This window comes from Myxine glutinosa, chromosome 4, assembly GCF_964187855.1.
Source record: "Myxine glutinosa chromosome 4, kmMyxGlut1.1, whole genome shotgun sequence".
Lineage (NCBI taxonomy): Eukaryota > Metazoa > Chordata > Myxini > Myxiniformes > Myxinidae > Myxine > Myxine glutinosa.
This window is the reverse complement of record NC_136264.1, coordinates 208123574-208143121: the sequence shown is the minus strand read 5'-3', so window position 1 is coordinate 208143121 and position 19548 is coordinate 208123574. Positions and strand designations below refer to the sequence as shown.

Here is a 19548-nt window from a genome sequence, read left to right as displayed (position 1 = left end):
CCAATAATATATTTAAAAACCACACAATAATAATATTACCAATAATGATGGCAAATCCAGACAATCAATATCTCTTAGGTTGGTACCAACACTAAGTCACATAACTCACTGCGTTCCCGGTGACTGGAACAAAAACCCCTCAATGTCTCTATAACTCAACGGAGATGAGGCGACGGGGCGATGGCAAGTAAGTAGGTGTAGGCAAGGCCATGGACTGTCACGCGATCCACACCAACAGCAAACGGGGCAGAGGAAAGGGAACTCCCAAAGACGCGATCCAGACGTGCACATGCACCGTTCAATCCGCGAACCGCAGTGCAATATTCAAGCGCCGCTTTATTGCACAGCCGTCCCCGGCAAACCACCAGAGGATAAGCCCAGCCGACGCGACAAAAACCTTTCCCGATGAAGGTGGCGCGCGGGGCGAAATGGCGGACGACTCTCACTCGAGCCGCGGCCTCGCGGCGAAGATTCTCCGGAACCTCACGCCTGTACCTGACTTTGCAGGCTCTTCCACAACTCCAGTGATAACACCGATCGCATGAGATTCTTCTCAAGGACTCAAAGTTCCCTCGCCATGTACGCTCGACCACGCTAGGTACGGAGCTTTTTCAGAATGCCTCGTTTTTTCCTGTCCTCACGCCTTCTTCCTCTTTACCGCCTTTTTTTTTCTTCCGGGTCGGTTTCCTGTAGCATTTTCCGTTAACCTTTTTAACTTTAGATAACTGTTCAAAAACAATAAACCTTTGAAAGACAATAATAGTACATAGAATCAGAAATCTTTCAAGTGGAGGAAAACCACAACAGCGGAAGTGACGAATCCGTATATATATATATATATATATATATATATATATATATATATATATATATATATATATATATATTGTTACGGCCCGCGGATAAGGATGTTGGTTTGCCGAGCGGATGGCACCGCGGCCTAACAGTTACCCCGATTAACCCGATCCCCGAACGTTGGCCGGATCGCGCCACAGATATTCAATAGGGAAAAGACAAAAGCGACACGGATGTGAAGAAGAAGAAGAAGAAGACGAAAAAAAGGTTGGAAATACGAATATAATTTATTTACTATTTACAGGCTCAAAGAAACCAAGGAGAAGGAAAGATAATAAAATAATATACAGAAGATTTTAGAGACACAGTGCAACGCTAGCTTATACGAGCTTAATTAAATACCCAGGGACAAAACAAACAGAACAAACTCACGTACACAAGAAGGATGGGAAGGCAGGAGGTGGATGGCTGGAGGGAGAGGAAAGTCCAAGGGGTCCTGCAGCACGATCGGCGCGTTTAGCAGCCGCCGTTCCTTCGCGGCCCTGCTCAAAACCGCCGTCCAGGCCCCAAGCGGCTGTTGAGTGTTGTTGCTGCTGTGGACGTCGCGTGCTTTGCCAGGACTACAACAGGCTTTGTGCTTCCCTGGATGATGATCTCCTTCATGTTCTCTATGTTATTTTGCTCACATGCCAGCCTCGGACTCTGCTCGGAAAGGCACCAGCTCAGGAACAAACATCGGCCCACTTGATCAGCCGTTGCTGTGTACAAAGCTTCCTTGGGTGATCTCAATGTACTCTCGCAGTTGGTTCTCTCCCAGTTGGTTCTCTCTGGATGATCTTTTTACACAACTCAGCAACTACTCCACTCTACGCAACCACTGACCACCCAACGCAACCACTGACCACCCACAACTTCTTGCGCGCGCGCCTTTATAGCGCCTCCGGCGATCAAGCCGCCGGCCTTCAGGACACGCCCATCGGTGTGCTCACCTCGCCCTGGTTGGTCGCGCGACCCTCTGGCTCCACCCTTGATGACGACGGGCGGGCACGCCTTTCTTCCCCGACCCGAGCACATGTTCAATGGTGGTTTTGGAGGGGATGTAATTTGCAATCGAGGCTTGGCAATGATGAAAGGGGAATGTGAAAGGAAGGGGATCTACTCTTATTTAATGCAGTGCAATGGAGTGTCATCTTAATGGAAGACAAGGCCTTACCCTAATACACATAATAAGATATAACTATCAACCAGGGGGAAATCTATGATTGGCTGACGTGTATGCTTTATGGAATTAACTACGGGAACGCCCTTTGACCTTTATACAACACTGGAGGCAGGAGGGTCCAGAATAAAGCATAATTCACAACAATTTACTATATAATACAACACAATAAAAAAAACACAATCCTCATATCCGCAACAATATATATATATATATATATATATATATATGTATATGTATATATATATGTATATATATGTGTATATATATATATATATATATATATATATATATATATATATATATATATATATATATATATATATATTCCTCTTCCTGCCAATTCTGTCTTTCAAGGCTTTCAAGTTTGAAGAAGTAGAAATGGGGAGGAAGAATTTTCCAGCATTTTCTTCCTCGAACTTTCTTGATATTGCTGAAATATATGTAAAATAAATATATTACTTATCTAATCGTGAATTAAATAACGTGTATATATAAATTTAATTTATTTCCAATCAACTGAACTTACCTTTCATCAAGCACCATCAAACAAAGAACAATGTTCATTGGTTTAGGATCCAAAGAGTATGCTTTGTGTAATCCATAAGCAGAGTCTCCAAGATAGACCCCACAGGCAGAGTCTCCAAAATAAAACCAACTTTACAAGTTTCCAAGGTATAACCACATTCCTGTTGAGCCTCCAAGATAGGTATCACATTGTGAGCCATCAAAACAAAACCCCCATTCCAAGTCTCCAAAAATATAACCTTCTTTCCAAGTCTCCAAGGTAGAACCACAATTTTCAGAAATATTGGGGGTTTCCGTGATGAGTCTCACATAGTATAACTGCGGACCATCAGGGGAAACTCGCGTTTCCCATTTTTCAGAAATTTGTGGGTCTCCAATGTATAAACTTGTATTCTGGCTCATCAAGGTAGAACTTGTTCAGTGGGTTTTGTTTTAATAACTCACAATAAGTATCATCATGGTAGAACTCTTTTTCAGGATTTTGTGGATCTCCAAGGTATAACTCTTTGGCTGGGTCATCAAGGTAGGGTCTTGGTTGTTCAAAAGGACTTCAAACAAATCAATAATTTTACCCCAAGTTGTGGTAAAAGCAGTATTTTCATTTTGTATCTCAGATACATTATTTCCTGTGAGAGAAAATAACAATATATTAATTTAATACAATGTTATTGTATGTATAAATCAAACTCTGTAAATATTAAAAGAAACTCTTACCTCCATTGATAAGAGGTTTGAATCCAGTTCATCAATTTGAAGGTTTAGTTCCACACATGTAGTAGGACTCCAAGGAACTCCAAAGTCATCCCACAAAAGCTCAGCACAGTAGTCCATTCTCAATAAAGTATAAAATTGTTTAAATTTCGCGTGTTGTTCAACCCTTTATATAAGAATGGTGGGTGTGGTTTCCTTTGGAAATTCCCTGAGACAGTCTCTGGGCGAGGCTTAACTGGAAATGATGTACTAGTGGGCGGGGCTTAGGTAAAAGTGGGCGGGGCTTAGGAAACGGTGGCAGTGCTTGGAAAAAAAAAATGTGGCTCAGGGGGAAATCCGACAAAAACAATAAGATGTTTATCATGTCATCTCTGCCCAACAAAGATACTTAAACCAAGAACCAAGTTCAAACATACTATTTATCTATTCTTGATGGTGATGAGTTCAATAAGAAGATCAAGTTATTCCCTAAAATAGAACATAAACAATTATTTGTTGGCTCTCTACAAGAGTTCAACGAAAATATTGGGGTCTATTGAGGATTTAACCTTTGTTAATGGCTTAGATGGGAAAGGGAGAAATAGACGGATGTTTTGGGGTTTTTCTGTGGGTGGTCCATAAGTTCCAATGCACTTTCCCCATTCACTTACATATAAAATTAGGTGTTTTAGAACCCCCATTCTCCTCCTACTACTTCTGTCTGTTTGTTTATCTATCTGTCTGTACCAGATTTTATTAGCTAATAACATAAAAGGTTATGTTTTCACTCTTTGTCTGTTTGTTTGGCTGTGAGTAGGATATCTCAAAGTTGTGGATGGATTCGGATGGAACTTGGTGGGCTGGTTTGTTGTGTGACAAGGACCAATTGATTACATTTTGTTGAAGATCCAGACAGTAAAATTTTTCAAGTTATTCTTCACTATTGAGAGATGGGGCCAAAAAATGATATATAGAACGGTATCTCAAAGTTGTGGACGGATTGTGACAAAACTTGGTGGATTAGTTGGGTAGGTGACAAGAACAAGCCGATTAGATTTTGGTTGAGGTCTGGATGTGAATCCAGTCTATCGATGGTACACAAAATGAAAACTTCATACTGGTAGAGGTTTACACTCCACCGAGTGCCGTTCTAGTTACCCTCACCCAAGGAGAGGGTATGGCATTTGAGTCAGTTTGTTTGTTTGTCCAACAACAACATGCATTTTAAGGCCATTTCACCTGCTCGAGTGGAGGTTAGCCTTGCGGTCCCCATGACAATCTTCTCCATTTTGCCCTATTTTCTGCATCTCCCCTTGTTATAACCCCCTTGCCCACATTTATTCTTCCACCATCTTTAGCCAAGTCTTTCTCGGTCTTCCCTGTCCTCTACTTCCTTCTACATTCATTTCCATCACTCTTCTCAACCAGTCACTTTCATCCTTCCTCAACACATGACCAAACCATCTCAACCTGTTCCTCTTCACAGCATCAATCACAGGCTCTATTCCCATCATCTTTCGCAATTCATCATTTGTCTTTCTCTCTCTCAACGATACTCCGCACATCCACCGAACCATTCGCATTTCCACCCTTTCCAGCCTTCGTTGCTGCTCTACATTCATTATCCATGTCTCGCTCCCATAAATCATAACACTTCTCACACATGCAGCATACACCTTTCCCTTCAGCTTCAACGACACTTCCCTCCTCATCAGCACACCACTCAGTTCCCGAAACTTATTCTATGCACATCTCACTCTAGCAACTGTTGCCGAGAATGTTTGTTTGTCCATACAACATAAATTATTTTCTCTGCAACCGTTGGTCCAATCGAGAGGAAATTTTCACCAAAGGTGTACCACCTCCTGTAGAATTTTTTGATAATCATGACGTCATAGGTCATGTGGTACAGGCGCCATCTTGGAAAAACCGAAAAACGCACCTCTATCTCCAAAAGCGCTGCATAGAAATAATTGAGACATGGCGCATTGTAAAGAACTCTCCATGGGGATTCAAAATATGTTGATGATTATGTCATAGGTGCCTCTATTATGACGTCATTCGACAAGTACAAAGGCCTGTTCAGACTCGCACCTGCTTTGGTGAAGACCCAGATGGCCTCAGTACCCAAGTTCTAAAATATTGCTCCGCTACTCTTTATTCTCCTGGTCTGTGCTCTTCAGTCTTTCTTTTCCTTTTGCTGTATTCTGTCTTTGTGCAAGTCAGAAAACATCACTCCCATCCACAAGATGGGTCAAAAAACAAATTGCATCTCCATAAACTGCTTATTTCAAATTATTAGCAGTGTTGTAGAATCCATCATTGCTGCTGACGTCGAATCCCTCTTTTCAAACAACTTTATCTCTGACCATCTGTTTGGATTCTGTCCCATCACACAACTCTGGACATGCTTCTGCTTCTCTTGCAGCAATGGTTTGAACACCTCAATCTCAATATCTTAAGACCAGCTCCCTGGACATTCGCAGGCATTTGACAAAGTCTGGAATCCTGTTCTTGTTTGTTGCCAAGCTCGCTTCCTGCGGCACACTGTGCAAGACCAGCTTCATACCTGGCTTGCTATTTCTCCCCACTCAGGCAGACTGCATCACTGTTTTCCCATCTGGAAAGAAACGGATGCTTCTCTGATAAATGAAACATGTTTTTCAATCCTCGCAAATTTCATTTTCACCATTTTATGTCATTCCAGAAGGATCGTCAAATGAATCCACCTGTGTACAACCATGGTCGGCTACTGCAAGAAGTCTGTGCTCTTGGATCTCTCGAAGCTGTCGGCCTCGCCATTAGCTATGATGTCTCCTGGGACAACAACATAGCAAAGTTAACCTCCCAAGCCGGCTGCAGACTTGGCATACACAGTCGATCCAAATTGATACTTTAAAAATCATAACTACTCACAGCCTGAAAGGCCTTTGTCAGTATCTTAATGGAGTACTGCTCTTCTCTATGGGTTAACACCCCAGCATCACATCTCGCTTTTCTGGAGTCTGGAATCTAAATCTCTTAAAATTATTGGCATCTTCCAAGATGAGGCCAAAGCACAAGGACTGAGATGTGCACTCTTACATCGCAGGCCGATTGGAGGCAGCTCACTCTGCTCTCTCAGCCCACTGACCCGACCCTCTCCAGCTCCTCCAAGATGCAACACATTGTTACAGTACCACCTGCACCTGCCTCTCCCTGCCCCGCCCCCTTCCTGGATTAAAATCCCCAAATACAGGCTTTCCATCCACCATCATTTTAATTCCTTTTCTTCCTTTGGTTTTGTTTGGTTGTGGAACTGCTTTCTGTGGAATGTCCAATTGCACTCTTCCTCCAGGGCTTCAAGTGAGTGGTGCGCCACTGTCTCGTGTCATCCCTCCATCCCTACCTGTAATCGTTTCTACCCCTATTAACCCTACCTAACCTAACTCGGCCGTCTAACTTGCTACATGCTAATGTTTTCCTTCTTTTTTTTTTTTCTCTGTCTCTGTGTCTGTCTCTGTCTGTAAACTCACTCTTAAATGAGCCTCAAATTTCTCTACAAAAGGAGCTAAACCTAATTTTCAGATTTTAACTGTCATTGTCACGATGGATTCAAAACTGATCTCACCAGAAAAGAAAAGCATTCTACAGACAGGGATAATTAAAGCCAAAACAAATCATTGAGTCCTTCTTTCTGGACATGCTAATATGTTAAGTTGTGTTGATAGGCTAGCTCATAAGTGACACTATTATCTGGATTTGATTGCTGTCCATGATGATAAACTGCCTTTCAAATGGAGGGTGTGTTCCTTTGATATGAGTAGTATACTGACCTTTGAATTAATGAGTGTCCTTTTGTCCTTTTGTCCTTTAATGTCCTTTTGAAGGGCTTGCAAATATGGCTGCCCCAGTTGCAAGCATTATTTAGTGGATATTGAAGACCCCACATTTCCTTATGGAATATTTTTTTTGGACATTGTGTACTAGTTACCTGGCCAATTTATCGATGGCTGGTTCGACACCAATCTGTGATGGAGTGGGAATGGAAACATCCACGGGCAGTATCCATTACAGCTGTTTTCACACTTGCAAATAAAGATTCATCGACAAAAGATAGCGCATTCTGCAGAAGACCTGTAATTATGTTAGTTATTTTGTGTGTGCGGACTCTGTGGATCCCTGAAGCCGAGTTCCGTCGTCGTAACATAAGAATTGGCAATTCCCACCATTCACGTCTATCGTCGCCCCTGTTGAAATGTGGCAGTTTGTGTATGTTTTCCTTCATTGTCGTACGTGTACCTTGTGTTAAAATTCTGAGTTGTGTAATATGCATGCGATGTGCAACCTAAAGGAAAGAGGGATGACGGGACAGTTCATAAATAAGTATTAAGTGCCTGATACCTTTAAAACTACAGGAATTAAAACGAAAACACAAGTATACATTTGAAATATGAAGATGCACAAAAAGATAACACTTTGGAAGAGGAGATGATGGATGATGCAAAATTCATGGAAAATGACAACCAAATCTCACCAGTAGACATTAACAGGGGCAGCACGGTAAATGATGAACATGTGAAATTGGCAATGGCACAAAAGTGACCTGCATAAGACTTTTTTACAGGGGTGAAACAGGTCATGTGGTAATTGCGTAATGCACTAATGGCACTCAACCTTCGCCTAGCTATGCCTGCTGGAAGACAGCAACAAGCTGTGAAGCATTGTACAGGTGTTATTTGAAGCAGAATGAAGAACATGAAGGCAATTGTCAATCGGTAATGTATGAAATTGACAGGACGTTGATTAAGGTACACTAACCGCTGTGGGGGGAAGCAGAGAAGTTGACGTTTTGGGAGTTAACTTCCTCAAACTGCAGATTGAGGCATTGCAGGTAGATTAAAAATTCAGGTGTGCCAAGGAACGACTTTGTACAACGGAAGATGCCCAGTCGATGACTGGCTTTGGAGGCCAACTTAGATATGTGGTGTGCCCAAGAAAGATCATGGCTGATAGCGATCCAAGAGTGACTGAACTTCAAGAAGTAGATGGGGATGTGAGGGGAGGGGTCTTGGAAGGTCTTTTCGGAGAGACGGTGAGAGTGCGAGATTTGTCAGGATTGAAAGATGTGCAAGAGCAGATGTTTAGGACATGTGAGGTGATGAGGTAAAAAAAAAAAAATCGATATACTGTGATTGATTGTAATAATTAATAATACCTGCTCCCTCCAGGAGTGAAATATGGTGTCAATGCAAGTATACAACATCCCTCCAGCAAGAGTCAGTGGTTAAGTTCCTCCCACGATGCCATGTGTATATGTGAAAATATCAAGTTGTCTCCCCACCCTCGTGAGGTGTGCGGGGAGGATTTGCGATTTATTTTGTACCCCTGACCCAACCCTGAGTACCCCGAGCAGGTGTGAAAAATTTGGTGGAGATTGACCAAACTGTTCTTGATTCTATAAGGTTCAGATATGTATGGATACTCAGATAATTACTGAATTTTAGTATACTAGGGCATGCCCGTACTATATATATATATCTAAAATTATATCCCCCCCCTCTATTTACATGAAATGGTTTGGTCCAAAGCGAACGGCTTGCGAGTGGTGACAATCCCCCCCCTCTATTTACATGAAATGGTTCGGTCCAAAGCGAACGGCTTCCGGAGTTTGGTAAAGAAATCGCCATCGCGTACACAAACGCGCAGGAAAGCGAATGAATCGCAAATTCGTTTTTATTAGTTTTAAAACATCGTTTAACGCCAACATAGCGCCAACATAGTTTGCAAACGTGAAATAAATGAATACGCTCTCAAATGTGCCATCCGAGGCAGAGTGTGTCCTCCACGTTCGGCACACGCGATCGTTCGCTGCTCTCTGATTGGTTGAATCGTTTTTTGGACATAGCTCGGTAAGTAATTGTCCGATTAATATGAAACCTTGAAAAGGCACATCCTCGGGTCCCCAGCAATATACCTGGCAAGTTAAAAGTATATCGGACCCGTGGTTGTCGAGAAACAGCGGTCACAGACAAACGTACAGACGTACAGACAGACAGACAGAGATTACTGGAATTATAGATAGATATTTGTTTGTTACCTCAAATTTCCTAAGTTTGGAAGATGGTGTCACATGAGTTTATATATAGCATCTTATAATACTTGGTAATTCTATAAATCTTTGTGGACTTCATAGTCTGTCAAAAAAGAAACAACTTTTTTGAGTTGCAACTAATTTTGATGTCAATTGGACCAACAGGTTGAACAACCTAACTTTTGCTTACAATTTTGCAGCTATCCAAACTTTGCTGGAACCTGGATGAACTTTGGGAACAAAACTGTGGCTCAGAAATTATTTTCATTTGGACACAATTCCTTTTGGAGGAACTCCTCAATTTTCTTGAAATCGAATCTCCATTGGCTTTGCGAGTGGGTCAGAACGACACAAAAGAGCAGCAGCAGCAGCAGCAGCAGCACAACATTAATGAACATGACAAGACTGAGCAATCATCGTCCAAGGCTCACACCTCTGGTTCAAGGAGCTCGAAGGTTAAAATCACAGTAGACCATCGGGCTGTTCAAGATGTTGAATCTGTGTCGGTGCTTTACGAACAGATTCTCGATTATGATCGGGCACAGCGCCAGAAAGCCTTCGATGCCAGCCTTGTTTCCTGTCAAGTATGCTTTGGTGAAAAGCTTGGCTCAGCCTGCATGCTCTTTTTGACCTGTAATCATGTATGCTGTTGTGATTGTCTGCGAAGCTTCTTCGAAATGTGTATCGAGGATGGAAATGTGCAAAACCTGAAATGTCCAGATCTTGGCTGTGAGTCCGTGGCGACTCCCACACAGGTCAGTGTGATATATTGGTCTTTTTTTGCTACTTCGTATTGATTCACAATGCTCATTTCACCATTTGCTTTATTATACTCCTTGTCTCGTTTGTTTATTTATTTATTTTTTCATATACTGTATATTATGTGGAAGGGAGGGTGGGGGGAGAGGATCCACAGCCAAATTTTACCATTACTTTAGTATGGACCATGTGACTCATGTAGCTTAGATTCCCTTGTAACAGGATATTTATCAAAAGTCGGTCATTATCCAAAATGTGCATTGAGGAGGAATCTGTGAAGGGGGCTTGGCGATGACGTGCCCTGAAAGGGAGTACTCTGTTTTTACTTCGGTTTTTTATTTGTTTGTCCAGGTGATATCTCGGCCAACCTTTGAGCTAGGAAGCTGATATTCGGACCTGACAGTGACCAAGTGATGTGGCTAAAAAGGATATTTTTGATTTATTGATTAATCAATTAACTGATTAATTATTTATTGAATAGTCAATTATTATTATTCTTTTTTTCGATTAATGACTCATTTAATTAATTTTAAACAAGTTACAGCTGCGGACGAAACACTGGTCGTTGAGGTATGCCATCAGCCAATTGATTAAGAAATTATTTAATGATTATTATTTATTGATTTTAATTATGCAATTAATCAATTATTGCACACCTCTCCCTCCCAATACTGTCTCTGTGCTGAAGGCGCCTTGGCAATGCCGCGTGCTGAAGGATGTTATTTATTTATTTGGCATGGGGCAGGTGCACTTTGTATCTATACTTGTTTTATGCTGTTTCTATAAGTGTGTGTGTATGCATCTTTCACAAGGAAGTTATCCAGAAATTGTATCCATCTCTCAGGTGCGGCAGCTGGTTGGTGAGCAGCTTTTTGCACGCTACGATCGACTGCTCCTGCAAGCAGCTCTCGACGTAATGGAAGATGTCATGTATTGTCCACGGCTGTTCTGCCAGACACCGGTCATGCTCGAGCCTGGAGGCACCATGGGTCGCTGCCCTGCATGCAGCTTTGCATTCTGCACTATCTGCCGCCAGTGTTTTCATGGTATCTCCGCGTGTCGTATAAATAAAGGTTCGTTGCTGTTCCAAAATGCCATTTTAATATTCATTGAATGAAGGTTACCAAGACTATCATTAAATAATGAAGAGATGTACACAACAGTACATCATCAGTTTCATTTTATCAGTTTAAATGTCATTTGCCATTGGCAATCATTTCAAGCTAGAAACTTTCAACGGCAACATTTTAAGATGATAAATTGTAATCACGTTAACTGAACGGCAAAGTAGAGAATTCGATAGGCCAAGCAACTTGAGGCTCTGTCATAAAATAAGACAAAAGCTCAAAATCTTGCGTTTCAGCCACAGAGTGGCCTTTGTCATGAACTAATACTTGCGATTTCTGTATAGATCTTGAATGCCCTCTTGGGGGGAGGATCGGGAGCACGAGTAATACAGGTCTGCCATACGAAGCCTGTTAGAGCACCCCACTACTCGGACAACCATTCTCATAGTTTTTCGAGTTTGGTCACCAAAATGGTGTGGGAGAAGGCCCATTGGGTATGGAAACGATATACAGTCACGTGAAAAGTAAGTACACCCCATGTAAAGTTTTGACTTTTTCAACATATTTCAACATACAGCTATTTGATCTTCATTTCAACAATATTGATAGATAAAGGTGATATAATATAACAAATATCATGAAACATTTACATTTTGTAGTCCATTGTATAATTTAAATTCCTGGCGCGAACATCCTTCGCCGTATGCGAGTCGGTGCGCTCGTCGGCAATACCAACCGCGCTGCCTGCCGGGTTTGTCGCCATTGAACCGGAGCGTGGACGTTCAAGCGGGACCTCAACGTCGTGCCACCGGCCCTGGACCTTGCTGCCCGCCATCTCCTTGGACCGTGTCCCCCTGCCAGCATTCCTACCATTGCCAGTCTACCACCTGTTGTGCAGTTTCCTGCGCTAGGACGTGGAGGCCTGAGACGAACCGGGACGATTCCTGACGAGGTTCAAGAGCAGTTCGGAGGAAGAGTTTTTCGGAGCTGTTTTCGGATGACGTGCTGATGTCCTTGGACTTCGCGCCAGGCTCTGGGCCGACCGGGCCAACGTGTGTGATATTCAGCAGCATAGATTCAACGAAAAGCCCGACCGAATATCGTCGCTTCGTGGCTGCTTTCCGCCGCCGAAATCCAGCGCAGCTTGGGCGATTCTGCCCCTGTTTGGAGAACACCCAGTGAGGCCTTCATCGGGGCCGAGCGAGCAAGGCTTCCGCTACCGAAATCCAGCGCGGCTTGGGCGATTCTGCCCCTGTTTGGAGAACACCCAGTGAGGCCTTCATCGGGGCCGAGCGAGCAAGGCTTCCACTACCGAAATCCAGCACGGCTTGGGCGATTTTGCCCCTGTTTGGAGAACACCCAGCGAGGCCTTCATCGGGGCCAAGCGAGCAAGGGCGTGTCGGGACCTGGTTCGCGCCATTGACCGAGTGGTTCGCACCAACCGGAGCTGTTTTCGGATGACGTGCCGATGTCTTTGGACTTCGCGCCAGGCCCTGGGCCGACCGGGCCGACGTGCATCGAAGTCCTTTCCAAGGGTGTGGTGCTGACCGGGCCGCCGTGGTGCTGACCGGGCAAACGTGGCGTGGTGCTGACGGGGCCTCCGCAGCCGTGATGCCCCCCCCCCCACCCCCCCAGAATTTCCATGTTTTAAACGTTTCCCAGTGTTTACCCTGGATTAGAATAGGTACATCGTATCCCTGCGTGTCGTAAGAGACGACTAAGAGGGTTGGCGTCAGGAAGGGCATCCGGCCAGAAAAACATTGCCTCAAAAAGAGAACCATGACAATTACAACTACATATGGGCAGGGTACAGCCCGAAGTGGAGATCCGTTTCTGAGGTTTGGGACATGGAATGTAGGGACAATGACAGGGAGATCAGGAGAAGTGGTGGAAGTATTGGTCAGAAGAAGAGTGGACATATGTTGTGTGCAAGAGACGAGATGGAAGGGGAAGTGGTGTGAGAATGGTGAAGGGTAGGCAGGGACAGAAATACAAGTTTGTGTGGCAAGGGTGCCCGGAGGGCGTGAATGGTGTTGGTGTCCTGTTTTCTGAGGAGTTTGTAGACAGTGTGGTGAGTGTGACTAGAGTGAGTGATAGGTTGATGATGGTGAAAATTATGATTGGAAAGCTCTTGGTGAACGTCATCTCGGGATATGCTCCGCAGGTTGGTCGGAGCGATGAAGAGAAGGTCAAGTTCTGTTGTGCGATAAAGAAGCTGATGGAAAACGTGAAAGATGAAGTTGTTGTGGTAAGAGGAGAACTAAATGGACATGTGGGAAGGAGTATGGATGGTTTTGAGGGAGTTCATGGGGGTAACGGATATGGTGTGAGAAATGGAGAAATGGAGAAGGTGAAAGGATTTTGGAGTTTGCTGATGGAGCTGATTTGTTGATTTGTAATACTCAGTTCCAGAAAGAGGATAATAAGCTTGTTACATACACGTCAGGTGGGTCGACGACAATCGTTGACTACCTGATGGTGCGTAGGCGAGAAAGGGGGCACCTTCGGGACACAAAGGTGATCCCGGGGGTGGAGGCTGTTTCACAGCACCACTTGGTTGTCTGCGACATAAGGGTGAAAGGTGCAAGGAGAGCTCGGCCGGTGAAGTCCCAACCGAGAATGAAGGTGTGGAGGTTGAAAGAGGTGACAGTAAGGGAGGCATTAAAAGAGAGGCTGAGTAGGGTAGAGGATGACGTGGTTGAGCTTGAAAGTGGTTGGATGTCAATGAAAGCTCGTCTGTTGGGAGCCGTTGGTGAGGTATGTGGATGGACAAAAGGACCACCGAGGCACTCGGAAACATGGTGGTGGGATGATGAAGTTGGAAAGGGGATTGACGAGAAGAGGAAGAAGTTCAACGAGTGGCAGAAGGTGAAGGGTACGGGAGCAGAAACAGCAGAGCATGAAAGTTATAAGGCAGCCAGGAAGGCTGCAAAGAAAGAGGCAGCAAAGGCGCAGGAGGCATGGAGGAAAATGTTCGGAGAACGCTTGGATTCGGAAGAGGGTCAGAGAGCAGTATTCAGGATTGCAAAGCAGATAGCAAAAGAGAGGTGTGATGTGATGGGGGTGAGTTGCTTGAAGGATGAAGTGGGACAAATCGTTGTGGACGCAGATGGAATTAAAGGAAGATGGAAAAGATATATGGAAATGCTGTTGAATACAAAGAATGAATGGGATGGCAACATAGAGAGTAACCCAGTTTTAGGAACGGCAGAGAAGATAACTGAGAAGGAAGTTGAGGAAGCGATAAAAGCAATGAAGAGTAGAAAAGCGGGAGGGCCGACGGGAGTTGTGGGAGATATGTTGAAGGCAGCAGGAAGTTGGGGTGTGAAGAGAATGACAGAGATCTGTAATCTGGCGGTGAAAGAAGGCCGCATTCCAGTGGATTGGGAACTGAGTACCCTTGTCCCTCTATACAAGGGGAAAGGTGACCCTCTAGAGTGTGGCTCGTACCGAGCGATAAAGTTATTGGAGCATGGAACGAAGGTATTGGAAAGGGTGTTGGAGAGGAGGATAAAGAAGAAAGTGAAGATCGACGAAATGCAGTTTGGATTTACGCCAGGAAGAGGAACGACAGACGCGCTTTTTATTGTGAGGCAGTTGCAGGAGAAGTACATGGAGAAGAGGAAGAAGTTGTTTCTTGGGTTTGTTGATCTGGAGAAAGCATTCGATAGGGTTCCACCCAAAGTATCATTCGATAGGGTTCCACCCAAAGTATTGACATGGGCAATGAGGAAGTTGGGAGTGGAGGAATGGTTGATCAGAGTAGTGATGGCAATGTACAAAAGAGCACGCACAGCTGTAAGGACGAAGGACGGGAACAGTGGTGAGTTTGAGGTGAAGGTGGGAGTGCATCAGGGGTCGGTACTAAGTCCACTACTATTTGTAGCTGTGATGGAGGTGCTGGCTCAGAATGTAAAGGAGGGTTTACCATGGGAGTTGTTGTATGCAGATGATCTGGTGTTGATTGCGGAAAGTATGGATGGACTGAACGAAAAGATGAACAAGTGGAAGGAATGTATGGAGACAAAAGGTCTGAGGGTGAATATCAGAAAGACGAAGGTGTTGGCAAGTGGTAAAGCATGTGGTGAGGTGGAAAGAACTGGGAAGTGGCCCTGTGCTGTGTGTAGGAAGGGTGTCGGAGTGAACTCCATTCAATGTACAATGTGCGCTGAGTGGGTTCATCAAAAATATAGTGGTCTGAGAGGGTCATTAACCGGTGTGGCAGCTACATTCAAATATAAGGTGTGCACAGAGGGAGCTGCAGATGGAGGAAATGTTGAGTTGGTTGGAGATGGCGTGAAGCTGGAAGGTGTGAAAACATTTTGCTACCTCGGAGACATGCTGAATGGAGAAGGTGGATCAGACTCGGCAACGGTTGCTCGAGTGAGATGTGCATGGAAGAAGTTTCGGGAACTGAGTGGCGTGCTGATGAGGAGGGGAGTGTCGTTGAAGCTGAAGGGAAAGGTGTATGCTGCATGTGTGAAGTGTTATGATTTATGGGAGCGAGACATGGGTAATGAACGTAGAGCAGCAACGAAGTTTGGAAAGGGTGGAAATGCGAATGGTTCGATGGATGTGCAGAGTATCATTGAGAGAGAGAGGAAGACAAATGATGAATTGCGAAAAATGATGGGAATAGAGCCTGTGATTGATGATGTGAAGAGGAACAGGTTGAGATGGTTTGGTCATGTGTTGAGGAAGGATGAAAGTGACTGGTTGAGAAGAGTGATGGAAATGAATGTAGAAGGAAGTAGAGGACGGGGAAGACCGAGAAAGACTTGGCCAAAGATGGTGGAAGAATAAATGCGGGCAAGGGGGGTAACAAGGAGAGATGCAGAAAATATGGCAAGATTGAGAAGATTGTCATGGGGACCGCAAGGCTAACCCCCACTCTAGCAGGGAAAATGGCTTTAAAATGTATGTTGTTGTTGTTGTTGTTGTTGTATTGTATAATTTAAATAAACATAAATGCAAATTTCGCATGTGGAAAAAGTAAGTACACCCCTACATTTATCACTCCTTCAAATACCTAAAATTAGAATCGGGTGCACCAGCTCAGGTGCAAATGATTAGAACATCGTTCGAGAGGATCTTGGAGGAACCTGTATTATTTAAACCTCAGACATTTCGTTTGGTTTGCTCTTTGTTGTTGAAGTGTGTGGCGTCACCATGCCTAGATCAAAAGAGCTCTCTGAGGCCTTCAGAAAGAAGGCGCCTACAAGTCTGGGAAGGGATTTAAAAAGATCTCCAAACAATGTGAAATCGATCATTCGACTGTCCAGAAGATCATCTACAAGTGGAGAAGATTTCAAACAACTGCCAACTTGTTCATGCCAGGCCGCCCCAGCAAGTTCAGCCCGAGAGCAGACCGCAAGATGCTGAAAGAATTCTCTAAGAACCCCAGAATGTCACCACGGGACCTACAGGTAGCTCTTGCCACTGTTGATGTCAAAGTGCACGAGTCTACCATTAGAAAGAGGCTGCACAAATTTGATCTACATGGGAGGTGTGCCAGGAGGAAACCTTTGCTGTCCAGAAAGAACATCAGGGCAAGACTAAAGTTTGCCAATGAACACCTAGGCAAAGATCAGCACTTCTGGAACAATGTGCTCTGGACAGATGAGTCAAAGGTAGAGCTATTTGGCCACAGTTCCAGAAGACATGTTTGGCAAAAACCAAAGACAGCATTTGACCACAAGAACCTGATACCAACTGTAAAGCATGGTGATGGAAATATTATGGTTTGGGGCAGCTTTGCTGCATCAGGGCCTGGGCAGCTCACCATCATAGAATCCACTATGAATTCTTCATTGTACCAGAGGCTGCTTGAGGATAATGTGAGGCCATCTGTTGGAAAGTTGAATCTCAACCGAAGGTGGACCTTGCAACATGACAATGACCCTAAACATATCAGTAAATCCACCAAGGAATGGCTGAAAAGAAAGAAATGGAGGGTTCTGGAATGGCCAAGTCAAAGCCCGGATCTAAATCCCATCGAGATGTTGTGGGGGGATTTGAAACGAGCTGTGCATGCAAGAAACCCCTCAAACATCACACAGCTGAAAGAATTCTGCATGGAGGAGTGGGAAAACATTTCTCCCAGTCGATGTCAGAGACTGGTAGACAGTTATAAGAAACGCCTACTTGAGGTTGTTTCTGCCAAAGGGGGCAATACCACCTATTAGAGCCAAGGGTGCACTTACTTTTTCCACATGCGAAATTTGCATTTATGTTTGTTTAAATTATACAATGGACTACAAAATGTAAATGTTTCATGCTATTTGTTATATTATATCACCTTTATCTATCAATATTGTTGAAATGAAGATCAAATAGCTGTATGTTGAAATCTGTTGAAAAAGTCAAAACTCTACATGGGGTGTACTTACTTTTTCACGTGACTGTAGCAAGAGGGGAAAGCAAATTATGCCTGGTACATTTAACTCAACAATCCTCCCTGATGAATATATCACTCTAATATTGAAACTATGAGAATTGTTTTGGTGTTTTCCCCCTTCCTTCCCCTCCCCCCCACCCTTTCTTTTTTGTGACATCATGGGCTGTCTGCACATTTGAGATTCAGACCCAGGCTAGACAGTTTAGAGGCAAATGTGCATACCTGTTGGCTATCTTGCCACCCACATTTCAGGATGAAAAGCTTCAAAACCAAACTTAGGTTTGCACACCTCTCCCGTTTGCATACGCCAATAACAGTCGACTGTTTGGCTTTTTATTTAATGAAGGTGTTTGTGGCACCTGTTTCATTTGGAAGGTGCAATAGTTCTGGTGTTTTGCTGTGTGCACAGAGCAAACAAAAGTCTTTGTAGAGGACTACCTGCAAGCAGATGATGAGGGCAAGTTGGAAATAGAGAAGCGCTTTGGCAAACGAGTGGTACGCCGCATGTTAGATGAGAGATCCTCACATGATTGGCTGGAAAACAACTCACAGCCCTGTCCTATCTGCAGCACAAACATTCAGGTACGAATCTTAAAACTTTATCTTTGCACTTGCAAGTGTGCACTTTTAACTGAATGGAGTCTCTTGTGTACAGCTCACCTGGGTGACTAGTCTTGTTTATTTTAGATGAGATGGGGAACATGGGATGAGTGAATGTTTACCCAAAGTCTGACTGGGTGGTAATCTGGTGAGAGGTGGGCGTTCCAGGTGTCACCCATGTCGACACAGCCAGCATGCGGCTCACAGTGTGCACCATGGTATGCTCCTTGCTCGCATCATGGTGAGAGGGTGTGGGAGTGATGTTGTGGAAATGTGGACACAAATAGAATGTCCACACTTCAAGACCAATGTCAAGATTTAAATCAAAGGAGAAACACCACTCAAACATAGTTACAACACAGTAAACAGAACTTTGCCGGCACAATCAAACAGCAAACGACAGATCAAGCAAGTCTTCTGCCAATTCGGTCTTCATCTGGTCTTTTATAGTAAATTGTCGAGAAAAAGAAATTCTTTCGGCCTTTGGAGTGTTGGCTGGAGCGATCAGGGTTCCCTCAAGGGGTCATGGATTCCGTTAGGCAAATGTAAAAGCCCATCTGGTTCCAATCACCATAAACCCCACGGATAAGAGTTCAGACTCAGACATTGCATTGTCTGGAAGGTACATTGCTTCAGGTTTTAACATGTTGCACAGATTAATCAATGTAGCTCTTAAGTATATCTGAGCACATCACATAATTTCTATGATTCATAATGCAGATTACTCAAGGAGTTATCACTAAGTATATATTTATCCACTTTATCAGCATTTCATATTTCTAAAGATTATATAATACTGTTGTGCATCGCAATTTTTATTACAAAACAACACGTTTCTGTGCTTTCCTGTAATAAGAAGTGTATGAACAGATTAGAAGTGATTGTAAGCAATAACTCACTTAAAATGACAGAGGGACATTCAACCAACTCAGAAGTCCATGCAGACTTCTACATTCCCCCGTTCATTGCCTTTTCATAGAACAATTAAAAGGCCCTCAGATTACAAATTTGGGTATCCAATTGCCCTTTCCCTAATGCATACACCATCCGCATGGAAGGATCTGGTCGTTACTCGGCGTCTTCTTCGTTGAATCCATCTGTTGTTGACAGTTCAGTTTATTGCATTCAAGGGATTCACTGCATGGTGATACAGCTATATGAGGTTGTCCACAATGGCTGGGACATGTTGTGCCAACAGGGGGCGTACCACATACTATTCCATTAGATGTGTATCGCTTTAACATCAGTTAACAGCACAAGTATATCTGCAAACAAGTTTAACCTCGTACAAATGCAGGAACATTTTCAGTTCAAAATAAAGGTTATCACTATTTCCTCTATTCATTTCCACCATTATCTCGGTGATACTATCAGCATGATTCGATGTTGGACACCTGCAACATTTGGCAACTATATTTCC

At 43.8% G+C, this 19548-nt stretch overlaps 1 protein-coding gene across 10 annotated transcripts in view; it reads left to right on the top strand.

The window, feature by feature from the left end:
• RNF14 (ring finger protein 14) overlaps positions 1 to 19548 on the top strand; it is a 116206-nt gene that overhangs the window by 46416 nt on the left and 50242 nt on the right. For all 10 annotated transcript variants that reach the window (XM_078776958.1, XM_078776957.1, XM_078776960.1 and 7 more), the window contains exons 4-6: positions 9506 to 10060; positions 10909 to 11137; positions 17938 to 18110. In XM_078776958.1, coding sequence (XP_078633084.1) covers positions 9506 to 10060; positions 10909 to 11137; positions 17938 to 18110 — 957 coding nt within the window. The remainder of the gene's footprint in view (positions 1 to 9505; positions 10061 to 10908; positions 11138 to 17937; positions 18111 to 19548) is intronic.